Raw genomic sequence first — 15,010 nt, 5'->3', positions numbered from 1 at the left:
GGACTGGCTTTAACACTGATCCCAGTAACGTCCATACAGGAAGACATGACGGGGAAGGAAAGACACCATTAGTTTTTACTAAAATAATACACTAGATATTAATGTTCTCCTCCTATAATGATAATCTGTTACCAACTTTTCTGACATGAAATCATCATTAATCTATCACAATGCCACGCTGCTTCACTGATTGTTGATGATGGTTTAAATATAATCAGTCAGATGACACACATCGTTGTGGTTCTGTTGATAACCCAGTTATTAGATTTAAAACACGTAAGGACATTTTTAGACGTACAAAACGTCCTGGTAAGTAAACATTCATTCTAGTTTCACCAAACAAAGAGTGAGATCCAACTCTGATCAGCTGAGTCCTCCCTGTGAGGAGGAGTCAATGCAAAACTCAGATGTCTTCCACCTCTACTTATCTGACTGCAGAGAGGAGGACAGAGGACAGTGGACACACAGTTTAACATGATGGACTATAGGACAGGACTGCTGCTTTTAACCATCTGCTGCTGGACAGGTCAACATTTACACTGATGTTGAGTTGACATAGTTCTGATTTGTGTCAACAGCTTATTTTACATGATGTATTTTTATATCTTGACAGGTGTTGATGGTCAGACTCTGACAGAATCTGAACCAGTGACTAAAAGACCTGGAGAATCCCACAGACTGACCTGTACAGCCTCTGGATTCACATTCAGCAGCTACTATATGAGCTGGATCAGACAGGCTCCTGAAAAGGACTGGAGTGGATCGCTGCTATTTATAACAGTAGAAACATCTACTACTCTCAGTCAGTCCAGGGGAGATTCACCATCTCCAGAGATGACTCCAGCAGTAAAGTCTATCTACAGATGAACAGTCTGAAGACCGAGGACACAGCAGTGTATTACTGTGGCCAGAGACACACAGTGAGAGATGATAATAGGAGAGTCATACAAAAACTACTTCCTCTATTTACCACCACCACTGGGAACACTCTGTTATCTCAGCATCACTTATTTTATAATATACTGTTGATTAAATTCTCTGTATTAGTGTGGTGAAACTGGGTCCACATGTCTTAATAAGTACATGCATGAAGATCATTAAAAATACATAGAATCCACAAAGTTCTGAAATCAACACATTTTACAGCGATAAAAAAGGAGCATTTATATATTTAGAAAGTTAACTGGTAACTTCAGTCCACCCTAAACTAGATACGTTTTTAAAAGTTTATTATCTCAAAGAAACCTATAAATAATGTTTTCCTCAAAGACACCAGGACTCTGATGGACTTCTAACCTTTAACCTAAATTACATCACTCACACCTGAGATGATCAGTCAGTCAGACTTTTATGGTTCTGACTAGTTTACAGATTTTACATCAGAAAGGAGAGACAGAAAAGAGTTGACTTGTTTGGAGCATATGATCACTCCATGTGCTCTCATCTGCTGCTGTTTACAGGGAATAATAACAATAATAATAATAATAATAATAATAATAATAATAATAATAATAATAATAATAATAATAATAATAATAATAATAATATAAAGTAAAATAACATGAAACACAAAGTTGTAAGAGACGTAGTGAGATGATTCTTTAAATACGGTCAGTAAGGAGATGAAAATAAAGTTCTGAGGAGAGACTGAAAAGACGACACTGTTTAATCTGTCCTCTGAGGTCCAAAACTGAGGGACAAATAAAGTAAAGTTACCAGACAAATCAGCTTCACTCCTTCTAGTGAGGAGGAGTCAATGCAAAACTCAGATGTCTTCCACCTCTACTTATCTGACTGCAGAGAGGAGGACAGAGGACAGTGGACACACAGTTTAACATGATGGACTATAGGACAGGACTGCTGCTTTTAACCATCTGCTGCTGGACAGGTCAACATTTACACTGATGTTGAGTTGAAATAGTTCTGATTTGTGTATCTGACATATTTCTCATGATGTATTTTTATATCTTGACAGGTGTTGATGGTCAGACTCTGACAGAATCTGAACCAGTGATTAAAAGACCTGGAGAATCCCACAGACTGACCTGTACAGCTTCTGGATTCACATTCAGTAGCTACTATATGCACTGGATCAGACAGGCTCCTGGAAAAGGACTGGAGTGGATCGCTGCTATTATGACAGTAGCAACATCGGCTACTCTCAGTCAGTTCAGGGCCGGTTCACCGTCTCCAGAGACAACAACAGACAGCAAGCTGTATCTGCAGATGAACAGTCTGAGGACTGAAGACTCTGCTGTTTATTATTGCGCTCGAGAGCCACAGTGACTGGAGTTGGTTGAGCAGCTGTACAAAATCCTACAGGACTCATTCTGACTGGACTGGTTGAGGAAAAGCATGAAGTATTTTTTGCATATTTTATATATATATATTTTTATAATGTTTTACATGATACAGTTTGCTTTATATATATTTATAAATAATAAATTAATCTTTGTCCTAACACTATGCACACCCCCGAAAACTTCATATGACTGATAACACCATTTAACTTTATTGTTTACAAAGTGAATTTATTTGACTCCTACCTATATCACGTATGGAGGTTAATACTTTATTTAGAATGTTTTTTCATCTTTAAGAACGTATAATAATATAGTCATTAAATAATTACTGTTGTGTTTAAACTGTCTAACAGATGTGGAGAGTGAAGTGAATCATGCATCTGATAAATGTTTGAAATTATATACATAGTACACACATAATACAATATATTTAAGAAATAAAGGTTAAAAGCTGAGTTATTAGTTCATTTGGATAAACTTTAGTCAGATGATATCATCAGCATGTAAATCAGCCTCCTTGTGTGTTGCCTCATAAAGAAGTGAAGATGGTGGCGGGCAAAAACCAAGATGGAGACGGCAAAGATGCCGAACTTGAGGCTTCAAAACGTAGTCCACTAACCAATGGGTGACGTCATGGTGAATACGTCCACTTTTTATATACAGTCTATGGTTGGGACAGCTTATCGTGACTCATACAATATTCTGTTTTCAGATATTAACTCACTAACTTCCAGAGTTTTAAAACATATCTTTACATTAAATCAAATCAAAGCAGCGCTACAAGTTTACTAAATTAACCATCTAGATGGTTCATTTAAGTCCATATAAGATCTTTCATAAGAATATGTACTTTAATTAAAAACTGATTTCTCTCTGGTCTCTGGTCAGAGCCTGAAGACTCTGCTGTGTATTACTGTGTACGTTACTCCACAGTGATACAAACCACCAACAGACCTGCACCAATACTCAGCAACCAGCCAGACTCAACTACACATTTTACATGATATATTTCTTTAGCTCATCTTAACATCACACAGACAGTCTTTCTGTCTATTTTTTGTTTTTATGATTAAACATAAAACACAAAACAAAACAAAAACCAGTCTCTGGATGTGATATTGTATTCCACACAGAAGAACAAGCAACTATAATTAAAACAAGACTTGGTCCAAACCCAGTCTGGACCGTGTACGGTCAGTCCGTGAATTTGTTGCTAAGTTGTTCCACTAATAGTCAGTGGTCATGTCTGTAATGTTAAATCCAGCACTACATGTCCACCAGGTCCGGCGAGGACGCTAGGGGACGCGCTGTTCCACACAACCCGATCGTTGGATGCACCTGATTGGTTCCTGCCGTTTCTAACAGGAAACAACATGGCATCCTGCTCGTAAACTTTGTTATTCCGTCTAAACAATCCACCAAAATCTACTTCTGAAAAACATTTTAAGTTAGAACCAGGCGATGCCACTGCTGAATCTGGTTTCATTTAGAACTAGATCGCCGAGTTTCACAGCTCGGTCCACGTTTCATGAGCCGGACGTGTCGCGCTGGACGGGCTCATTTGCATAAAGGACTGTTCTTTTCATTTTGAAAGAGCAACGGCCAATGAGGAAACTCCAACGCTCAACTGACCAATCCTGTAACTTCTAACGTCAGTCAGTGAAGGACTTTAGTAGGGCTGGCCCTCTGCGGTCCAGACAAAATAATAAATAATGAGCTAAATGAAACTATAATCACAGAGTGGCGGTTCAGGAGCCACTCCCTCCCCATGACATCCTGATGCAAATCTTCAGTCTGAGCAGAGTACTTGTGTCCTGCTGACTGCTCTTGTGGTCACATCTCCAGCCTCAGGATGATGAACACACTCACTCTTCTGCTGGTTGCTCTCTCTCTGCCCTGTGAGTTCTCCTGCTTCTTCATGTTTTATCTTTTATCAGACAACATCCACCGACGGTCAGTCAGTGATACCAGAAAACTTCCCAGAAGACTGTCTCACTGTCCTCTGTCCTTTCATCTCATCAGGTTGTGCAGGTCAGAGCATGGAGTCCATTCCTTCCACTTCAGTAGTGGAAAAGGCCTGGGGGAGACTCTCAGTCTCTCCTGCAGGGGATCTGGCTTCACATTTAGCTGCTGCAGCATGCACTGGATCAGACAACCTGCAGGAAAAGCTCTGGAATGGATAGGGCGTATTTACAGCGATGCAAGTAGAACAGATTATGCCAGCAGTGTGCAAGGACGAACAGCAGTCACCAGAGATAATAGCAACAACATGGTGAATCTGAGACTGTCCAACTTAAACGCCAGAGGACTCTGCTGTGTATTACTGCGCCAAACACACAGTGGTTAAAGGAAGTAGAGAAGCTGTACAAAAACCACAAACAATGTATTTCCACAAGAAGCTCCAGGTGGCAGAAGAAGATGAGAAGTCAGATGACACTACGGAGAGTATGACAGTGCCTCTAAACACACACACACGCACGCACGCACGCACGCACGCACGCACGCACGCACGAACGCACGCACGCACACACACACACACACACACACACACACACACACACACACACACACACACACACACACACACACGCACACACACCGCACACACACGCAAACACACACACACAAACACACACACACACACACACACACACACGCACACACACACACACACTATGAAAGCAACAGCTGATGTTGTGCGTTGTGACTTCCTGTTTTGTTGTGTTACATTTAACCTGTGCTTTTCTACAACGATATTGGTTAATAATGTTCCCATTATTGATTTTTAACAGCAGGTGTTGACAATATATCTGCATGATATATCCAGTACACGGACGGCCCACCAAACAGAATCAATACATCCTGCTAATCTGAGTATAAATAAACGTCACGGTTGAATAAGATAAAAAGCATCTTCATCAATAAGACATTTATAATTCATAATAATAACATGAAAGAATGATATGAATCATATTTTATCCAGAGGTCCCTTACCAAAAAGTGTTATACTTCAAGTTTATTATCAAGTAAACTGAAGTAAAGTTCAAGTATATTTTAAGTATACTTTATGTCGGCTAAAAAGTAGAATAACATCGATGTTGCCAAAAACCAAGATGGAGACGGATAAAAATATGTAAACAATAACAATAAATAATCATTTAAAAGTGATTTCAGTGAAATCATTTAATCAGCATGCAAGAGTGGAAGAAGATTGAGATCAACTAACAGGTTGGATCTCCACTCTAAAGAGGACCCCTCCCCCCTCTCTCTCAGCACAGAGAGACAGAATCCAACATCCACAGAGTTCAGACTGTTGAACAGACGTCACCGAACAAAACAACAATGTCCAGTCTTTCTCCATGCTGAGACTGGAAACTGACAGTCCCTCTTTCAACCCTCCAGAGGACAGTCTAGGACTGACTGAGTTTGACTCATTGACTCATACTGATCATGTGATAAAGCTTGTGCACTAGAAGGAACATCAAGAAAGAACAGAGGTGATTTGATTGGTCTGATCTGACATTAACACAACTACTGATGATGCTCTATTTGTCCAAATCAAACCACAGTTCCTATTTTCACCTGATCTAATGATGGAAACCATTGATCCATGTAGAAATGGGTCTACATATATTAAATGACCCTCTTTAGTTGCTTGATTGTGACTTTATCAAGATATTACAACTCATATTTATCCACTAATTATAATAAAAGATCCAACTCTGATCAGCTGAGTCCTCCCTGTGAGGAGGAGTCAATGCAAACTCAGATGTCTTCCACCTCTACTTATCTGACTGCAGAGAGGAGGACAGAGGACAGTGGACACACAGTTTAACATGATGGACTATAGGACAGGACTGCTGCTTTTAACCATCTGCTGCTGGACAGGTCAACAATTTACACTGATGTTGAGTTGACATAGTTTTTATTTGTGTAACTGACATATTTCTCATGATGTATTTTTATATCTTGACAGGTGTTGATGGTCAGACTCTGACAGAATCTGAACCAGTGATTAAAAGACCTGGAGAATCCCACAGACTGACCTGTACAGCCTCTGGATTCACACTCAGTAGCTACGATATGCACTGGGTCAGACAGGCTCCTGAAAAAGGACTGGAGTGGATCGCATGGAGTGATGATGGTAGCAGCACCAAATCCTACTCTCAGTCAGTTCAGGGCCGGTTCACCATCTCCAGAGACAACAACAGACAGCAGCTGTATCTGCAGATGAACAGTCTGAGGACTGAAGACTCTGCTGTGTATTACTGTGCCAAGAGAGCCACAACAACACAACCATCAGTAGACCTGAACAAAAACCCCTCAGTGCCTGAACACTTGTAACATGAAGCCACCAGAGGAGGAGCCCTCAGACCACTAATGATTTCAACACCAGCTCACTGTCACACTGAAGACAGAAACAGACGTATTTAGCAATCAGTAAATCAATCAGCCTGGTGTGTCTTCTTTGTCTGCCTCCCAATATTTATGTGAATTAATGACATCATTATTTCAGCTCACGACTGCATTTTAAAAAGCTCTTCATCTAACAGGAAACAAAACAGAAATAACAAATTTCTTTGTATTGACTGAAAAACATCATCAACTCTTCCTTCAGTTCTGGTTCAGTCCCCCAATCACTCAAACTGGCTGCCGTCACCCCCATCCTCAAAAAACCTGGACTCAACCCTGATGTCATGACTAATTTCCAGCCCATCTCCAATCTCCTCTTATTTATGTCTAAAATACTGGAACGTGCTGTCGCCTCACAACTGAAAACCCACCTCATCTCCAACGACCTGTACGAACCATTTCAATCCGTTTCTGCTCAAAACACAGAACAGAAAAAAGCCCTCCTCAAAGTCACCAATGACCTCCTCCTCTCCTCAGACTCTGGTCACCTCAACATCCTCATCCTCCTCGACCTCACTGCAGCTTTCGACACCATCAACCAAACCATTCTTCTCTCCCCGCCTTGAATCCTCCCTCAACATCACCGGCACTGCCCTCTCCTGGCTAAAGTCATATCTCACAAACCGACAACAATTCATCAACAACTGCACCTCCTCCCCCGCTCCTCTGTCCCAAGGCGTCCCCCAGGGTTCGGTGCTCGGTCCCCTTCTGTTCATCCTCTACCTGCTTCCCCTTGGTCACATCATACGCCGCCGTGGCCTACACTTCCACCGCTACGCCGACGACGTCCAGCTCTACATTTCCACTAAAATCCATCACCACCGCTACACACTCCACTCTGTCCAACTGCCTCACTGAAATTAAATCATGGATGCAAAATCAACTTTCTCAAACTCCGCTGCGACAAATCAGACATGATCATCATCGGTCCCAAATCACTCACCAGAACCGCTCACAACTTCTGCTTCACAATCAACAACTCCACTCTGTCTCCGTCCCCTCACATCCGCAACCTTGGAGTCATTTTCGACAGCCAACTCTCCTTTGAACACCACGTCAACCACATCACCAGGACGGCCTTTTCCACCTCAAAAACATTGCTCGTCTCTGCTCATCACTCTCCTTCTCTGCTGCCGAAACTCTAATCACGTCTTCATCACATCCAGAATCGACTGCTGCAACAGCATTCTTTACAGCTCGACATCCAAAGTCCTCAATAAACTCCAGTACATCCAGAACTCTGCTGCCCGTCTGTTCAACCCATTCCCAGTCCCTTGATCACATCACCCCTGTCCTCCAGAACTCCACTGGCTCCCTGTCCCACAACGCATCAAGGTTCAAACTCTTTCTCCTCACTCACAAAGCCCTCCATAACCACCCTCCTACCTCATAGATCTGCTCCACCATCACACTCCTTCCTGCTCCCTCTGCTCCTCTGATGCCAACCTCTTGTCCACATCACTCAGAACCAAGCAGCGGACCTGGGGCGACAGAGCATCTGCTATAGTTGCCTCTGGAACTCACTCCCCAAACACATCAGAGACTGCACCAACCGGTCCACATTCAAATCACTAATCAAAACTCACCTTTTTAGAACTGCTTTTAATGTGTGATTAATATTGTGTGTTTTATATTTTTTTTTATGATGTCCTTGTTTTATGATCATTTATCTGTGTAAAGTGTCTTTGTGTTTCCAGAAAAGCGCTATATAAATAAAATTATTATTATGACTGATGAACACTAAATCAATATTAGAACATAATGAACCACATTCATTAAGGTGCTATTTGGTGTTTGTTTGTTTTTGTTATTAAATTGAATTAACAATACTCACTTTATATTGTTAAACTGCTAAACTATTGTCAAAGTCTTCACACGATGCAGACTGAGCTGAATAATGAAAGACAACCAAAATGATATATAATGCGTTTGTCGACCTATTGCACAAATTCTACTGGGAGGAATGACTCCTGTACATTAAACATTCATTCTCCAGTTTCACCAAACAGGAACTGAGATCCATTCAGATCCAGTTCTACACCGAGAGGAGAGTCAATGCAAAACTCAGATGTCTTCCACCTCTACTTATCTGACTGCAGAGAGGAGGACAGAGGACAGTGGACACACAGTTTTAACATGATGGACTATAGGACAGGACTGCTGCTTTTAACCATCTGCTGCTGGACAGGTCAACATTTACACTGATGTTGAGTTGACATAGTTTTTATTTGTGTAACTGACATATTTCTCATGATGTATTTTTATATCTTGACAGGTGTTGATGGTCAGACTCTGACAGAATCTGAACCAGTGATTAAAAGACCTGGAGAATCCCACAGACTGACCTGTACAGCCTCTGGATTTAACTTTGCTGGCTCTTGGATGGCCTGGATCAGACAGGCTCCTGGGAATGGACTGGAGTGGATCGCTTATATAGGCACATCTAGTTCGCCTATCCGTTACTCCCAGTCAGTCCAGGGGAGATTCACCATCTCCAGAGACGACTCCAGCAGTAAACTTTATCTACAGATGAACAGTCTGAAGACCGAGGACACAGCAGTGTATTACTGTGCCAGAGACACACAGTGAGAGATGATAATAGGAGAGTCATACAAAAACTACTTCCTCTATTTACCACCACCACTGGGAACACTCTGTTATCTCAGCATCACTGGTCCTGGTATGGCTGATTTTAATAAAGGAAGTTACCACTTTTATTGTGGTAGTCTGAGTAACGTGACGTCATATCCATTCCGTATCCGTCAACCAAAACAAACCTCAGAGAGTCTAAAACATTGGAGGGTCAGCGTGGATACGACCTGCACCCTCACATGTTAAATCCAGCGTGGTAAACACTACACATCCAGTAAAGGATGGAAACACTTTGGGTTTCACACATTGACAGGAAAAGCAGAGCTAGACAGAGCAGAGCTAAAGCTGCATGCTAACTCTGTTAGATAGAAAAGTTTTGAACTCTAGGCGTTTGCTGTAGCGCCACCATCAGGACTATTGGACAGAAGAGGTAACAAGCGTCTCTGACAGTCCATCAAGTTCAGACTCAAACAATCACCTCACCAGGTTGTTAGAAGCTTTAAAACAACTAGAGAGGAACCTACAGTCAGGGCTAGAGAGACCTGAGGACAAATCAGATGGAGTTATAGATTACACCGATTGCAGACGGTAACCCCACATGAAGTTTGTGGCTATCTGCAGCAAACCAATTCATTCATGTATCACTGGATTATTAGAGTAGTCCGGAGATACAGTCTCGTACTGGTGTCATGGCCGTCTGGATGTGAAGATGATTGCCTTAAAAAAAAATGGAAATATAAGTTCATGTTTTAAATAATAAATACATCTTCATTGATTAGATTCATTGATTCATTGATAGAAACAGACTTTCGATTTTATGAATGGTTCTTAATCTAAATTAACAGTTTTCATCAATTTAAATACTCTGACATTAAAATCACAGATACATCACTGTATGCATAGGGCTGGATGATATGGATATAATCAAATATCACAATTTTTTTGACCAAATGCCTCGATATAGATATTGTGACGATGTTGTGACGATGTTGTAGGGTTGACCATTGATGCTTTTGCAAAATATTTACACAATGATATTTTTGATAAATAATCATCAGTAATGTGGATATAATGACTAAGTGGGAAAAAGCAAATAATAGAAGAGCTACAACAGTCTGGTAAGTTCAGAAAAATACATCACTAAACTGTAATGTAGCTTTTAAAACCACAAAAATACAACACTTATGCAATATTATGATATAACAATATCCAAAATCTATGATGATATCTAGTCTCATATCATGATATTGATATTATATCAATATATGTTGCTCTGCAAAAACCAAGATGGTGACGGCCAAAATGTCGAACTCGAGGCTTCAAAACCGTAGTCCACTAACCAATGGGTGACGTCATGGTGACTACGTCCACTTCTTATATTTAGTCTATGGTTGGGACAGTTTATCGTGACTCACAGCAACGCCTGCATTTATAAGAAGACAACCTTATTGTGATGAAAACTTTAGTTTTTTAAGTTAACTTTAAGTTTGCTAAATTAACCATCTAGATGGTGACATTTAAGTCCATATAAGATCTTTCATAAAAATATGTTCTTTAAATAAAAACTGATTCCTCTCTGGTCACTAGAGAAGACACACTGTTTACACCTTCAACTGATTCAAATGAAATTTAAAAGATGATTCAACAATATGCAAATGAAGGTGACTTCTGAAGAAGTGAGTGAGTGTCAGTGAGAGACAGAAGAGCTCCATCAGCTCAGCTTCAACATCAACCATGTTCTCTGGAGCTCTGATACTGCTGCTGGCAGCTGGATCCTGTGAGGAGCTTTCACTGGATTCACACTAATAAACACATTAGAAACACTGAATAGTCAGATGAATGATGGAGATAATGTTGATTTGTGTTTCCACAGGTGTGAACAGTATTGATCTCATCCAGCCAGACTCAATGGTTGTGCAGCCTGGACAGTCTTTGACCATCACCTGTCAGGTCTCTGGTTATTCTCTGACTGATAACAGCTATGCAACCGGTTGGATCAGACAGTGTGAAGGAAAACCAATGGACTGGATTTTACAATGGTGGGGAACAAGTGGCCTTGTTCAAAATAATGCTCTGAAGAACAAGTTCAGCTACAGCAGAGACACTTCTGCTGGAACAGTGACTCTAAACGGACAGAACGTGCAGCCTGAAGACTCTGCTGTGTATTACTGTGCCAGAGACACACACTGGTTAAAGTTACCAGAGAAACTGTACAAAAACCATAAATAACGTATTCTTACAAAGACCAACAGGGGGCAGACCTAAAATATGATGGCAGTAAAGAGCAGTATAACAACGCCACTAGATGAGCTGCAGGTGATTTTGTGGTGTTTGACTTCCTGTTTGTTTTTTACCAACAATGTGATGCTGAATAACTGACTGAGTCTCAGTTTTATTGAGACAGTTGATGTCTAAATGCGGTTTTCTTTCCTCTGTGTTGGTTTGTAAAAGACAACAACATGATTTTTAAGTTTTGTTTGAAATAGTAATCACATTCACATCCTCTAACAGACTGTAGAACTGGGTAACAACTGGTGTCATTCAGCAATTACACATTTGATTGATCAAAATCACATGTGGAGTTCCCCACATGTCCTTTCTCAGGCCTCTACATGCTCCCACTACTTAGTTTATGGAAAACAACGAAATCTGACAACAGCTGAGTCCTCCCTGTGAGGAGGAGTCAATGCAAAACTCAGATATCTTCCACCTCTACTTATCTGACTGCAGAGAGGAGGACAGAGGACAGTGGACACACAGTTTAACATGATGGACTATAGGACAGGACTGCTGCTTTTAACCATCTGCTGCTGCACAGGTCAACATTTACACTGATGTTGAGTTGAAAGGTTTTATTTGTGTAACTGACATATTTCTCATGATGTATTTTTATATCTTGACAGGTGTTGATGGTCAGACTCTGACAGAATCTGAACCAGTGATTAAAAGACCTGGAGAATCCCACAGACTGACCTGTACAGCCTCTGGATTCACATTCAGCAACTACTATATGGCCTGGGTCAGACAGGCTCCTGGAAAAGGACTGGAGTGGATCGCTCGTATAGGCACATCTAGTTCTCCTATCAGTTACTCCCAGTCAGTCCAGGGGAGATTCACCATCTCCAGAGATGACTCCAGCAGTAAAGTCTATCTACAGATGAACAGTCTGAAGACCGAGGACACAGCAGTGTATTACTGTGCCAGAGACACACAGTGAGAGACGATAATAGGAGAGTCATACAAAAACTACTTCCTCTATTTACCACCACCACTGGGAACACTCTGTTATCTCAGTATCACTTTATTTTATAATATACTGTTGATTAAATTCTCTGTATTAGTGTGGTGAAACTGGGTCCACATGTCTTAATAAGCACATGCATGAAGATCATTAAGGTGCAGAATGATGAAAACTGGACAGAAACAAGTGATGAAGGTATTTTGTGTGGAACACTATACTGAACAGGAAATGTACACAAACAAAGATAAAATTCATGACGCTTCTTTTGTTTTAAATATCTGAAGCCAATAAAAGAAGTTCAGAGCTGTAATGTTGAACAATTAATGAACTTCTAGTCCTGTAAAACATCAGTTACAACAATTCTGCTTTTTGTGTTCACGGTCATGTTGGCGCTTGACTGTATCCCAGCATGCATTGTGGTGAAAGCACGAGAGACACGGGGCTTCAATCTCAATCAAATCTCTATATGTTTGGGAGTCTCAAGTGAGTAACTTGTCTTGAATGTTAAAGTAGCTCCCATCGCTGTTTTCAACCTCTAGAGGGCAGACAAGGACTGGCTTTAACACTGATCCCAGTAACGTCCATACAGGAAGACATGACGGGGAAGGAAAGACACCATTAGTTTTACTAAAATAATACACTAGATATTAATGTTCTCCTCCTATAATGATAATCTGTTACCAACTTTTCTGACATGAAATCATCATTAATCTATCACAATGCACGCTGCACCACTGCTTCACTGATTGTTGATGATGATTTAAATATAATCAAACAGATGACACACATCGTTGTGGTTCTGTTGATAACCCAGTTATTAGATTTAAAACACCTAAGGACATTTTTAGACGTAAAACGTCCTGGTGAGTAAACATTCATTCTAGTTTCACCAAACAAAGAGTGAGATCCAACTCTGATCAGCTGAGTCCTCCCTGTGAGGAGGAGTCAATGCAAAACTCAGATGTCTTCCACCTCTACTTATCTGACTGCAGAGAGGAGGACAGAGGACAGTGGACACACAGTTTAACATGATGGACTATAGGACAGGACTGCTGCTTTTAACCGTCTGCTGCTGGACAGGTCAACATTTACACTGATGTTGAGTTGACATAGTTTTTATTTGTGTAACTGACATATTTCTCATGATGTATTTTTATATCTTGACAGGTGTTGATGGTCAGACTCTGACAGAATCTGAACCAGTGATTAAAAGACCTGGAGAATCCCACAGACTGACCTGTACAGCCTCTGGACTCACATTCAGCAGCTACCATATGAACTGGGTCAGACAGGCTCCTGGAAAAGGACTGGAGTGGATCGCTTTTATCAGCACTAGCAGTGGCAGCATCTACTCTCAGTCAGTTCAGGGCCAGTTCACCATCTCCAGAGACAACAACAGACAGCAGGTGTATCTGCAGATGAACAGTCTGAAGACCGAGGACACAGCAGTGTATTACTGTGCCAGAGACACACAGTGAGAGACGATAATAGGAGAGTCATACAAAAACTACTTCCTCTATTTACCACCACCACTGGGAACACTCTGTTATCTCAGCATCACTTTTTTTTCGTAATACTGTTGATTAAATTCTCTGTATTAGTGTGGTGAAACTGGGTCCACATGTCTTAATAAGCACATACATGAAGATCATTAAAAAAACATAAAACGTAAATACATAAAATCCACAAAATTCTGAAATTAAAACATTTTACAGCGATAAAAAAGGAGCATTTATATATTTAGAAAGTTAACTGGTAACTTCAGTCCACCCTAAACTAGATATGTTTTTAAAAGTTGATTGTCTCAAAGAAACCTATAAATAATGTTTTCCTCAAAGACACCAGGACTCTGATGGACTTCTAACCTTTAACCTAAATGACATCAATCACACCTGAGATGATCAGTCAGTCGGACTTTTATGGTTCTGACTAGTTTACAGATGTTTGAGTTCTTGTATGTTGATGCTGAGAGAAGATGAAAAATAACTAATTGATTATGTTGATGCAAAGTGATATAGAAAGAATACATATATATATATATATATATACTGGAAAAAGAAAGTTCGTAAACTTGTGTTTGGTGGATTATTTCTCTGTTGTTACGATGCTAATGGTCATTGTATTTTACATGGTTGGAAAGCCTGTTTATTTACCTTCACAATGATGTCCTACTTGTAAGGATCATGCATTTGTGGGATGAGCAGCACAGCTGATTATGTGGGAAGCGCCCAAGAAAAATTTGCTAAAATGCTCCGTCAATGGTAAACAGTGTATTCTCATAAGGCTACCAGGAAGCCTGCAATGACTGCCCTTCACCGTCAGGCCCGTTTGCACTGGTGTCGACAACACAGACAATGGAACCTGAACATGTGGGGGAATGTCATGTTCAGTGATGAGTTCAGGTTCTGTCTGCCAAAGTCGGATTGCAGTGTGAAAGTATGGAGACGACGCGGAGAACGCT

At 40.7% G+C, this 15,010-nt stretch overlaps 1 pseudogene and 5 gene segments (V, D, J or C); all 6 read left to right on the top strand.

The window, feature by feature from the left end:
* The first annotated feature begins 379 nt into the window (after nt 1-379).
* Nucleotides 380-1,295, top strand: LOC119501363 (annotated as a pseudogene).
* A 356-nt stretch (nt 1,296-1,651) lies between these two features.
* LOC119502158 lies at nt 1,652-2,464 on the top strand. The segment is given in 2 exon segments: nt 1,652-1,888; nt 1,976-2,464. Coding segments are annotated over 2 exon segments (363 nt in total).
* Nucleotides 2,465-8,847: 6,383 nt separating this feature from the next.
* LOC119501362 lies at nt 8,848-9,305 on the top strand. The segment is given in 2 exon segments: nt 8,848-8,904; nt 8,992-9,305. Coding segments are annotated over 2 exon segments (366 nt in total).
* A 1,674-nt stretch (nt 9,306-10,979) lies between these two features.
* On the top strand, nt 10,980-11,537 carry LOC119501360. The segment is given in 2 exon segments: nt 10,980-11,085; nt 11,182-11,537. Coding segments are annotated over 2 exon segments (399 nt in total).
* A 534-nt stretch (nt 11,538-12,071) lies between these two features.
* On the top strand, nt 12,072-12,593 carry LOC119502143. The segment is given in 2 exon segments: nt 12,072-12,126; nt 12,212-12,593. Coding segments are annotated over 2 exon segments (366 nt in total).
* A 904-nt stretch (nt 12,594-13,497) lies between these two features.
* Nucleotides 13,498-14,094, top strand: LOC119502161. The segment is given in 2 exon segments: nt 13,498-13,629; nt 13,717-14,094. Coding segments are annotated over 2 exon segments (363 nt in total).
* Nucleotides 14,095-15,010: the final 916 nt, after the last annotated feature.

The sequence above is a fragment of the Sebastes umbrosus genome, chromosome 14 (assembly GCF_015220745.1).
Source record: "Sebastes umbrosus isolate fSebUmb1 chromosome 14, fSebUmb1.pri, whole genome shotgun sequence".
Classification (NCBI taxonomy): domain Eukaryota; kingdom Metazoa; phylum Chordata; class Actinopteri; order Perciformes; family Sebastidae; genus Sebastes; species Sebastes umbrosus.
The sequence above is the reverse complement of the archived record's forward strand: the minus strand, read 5'-3'. Positions and strand labels throughout refer to the sequence as shown.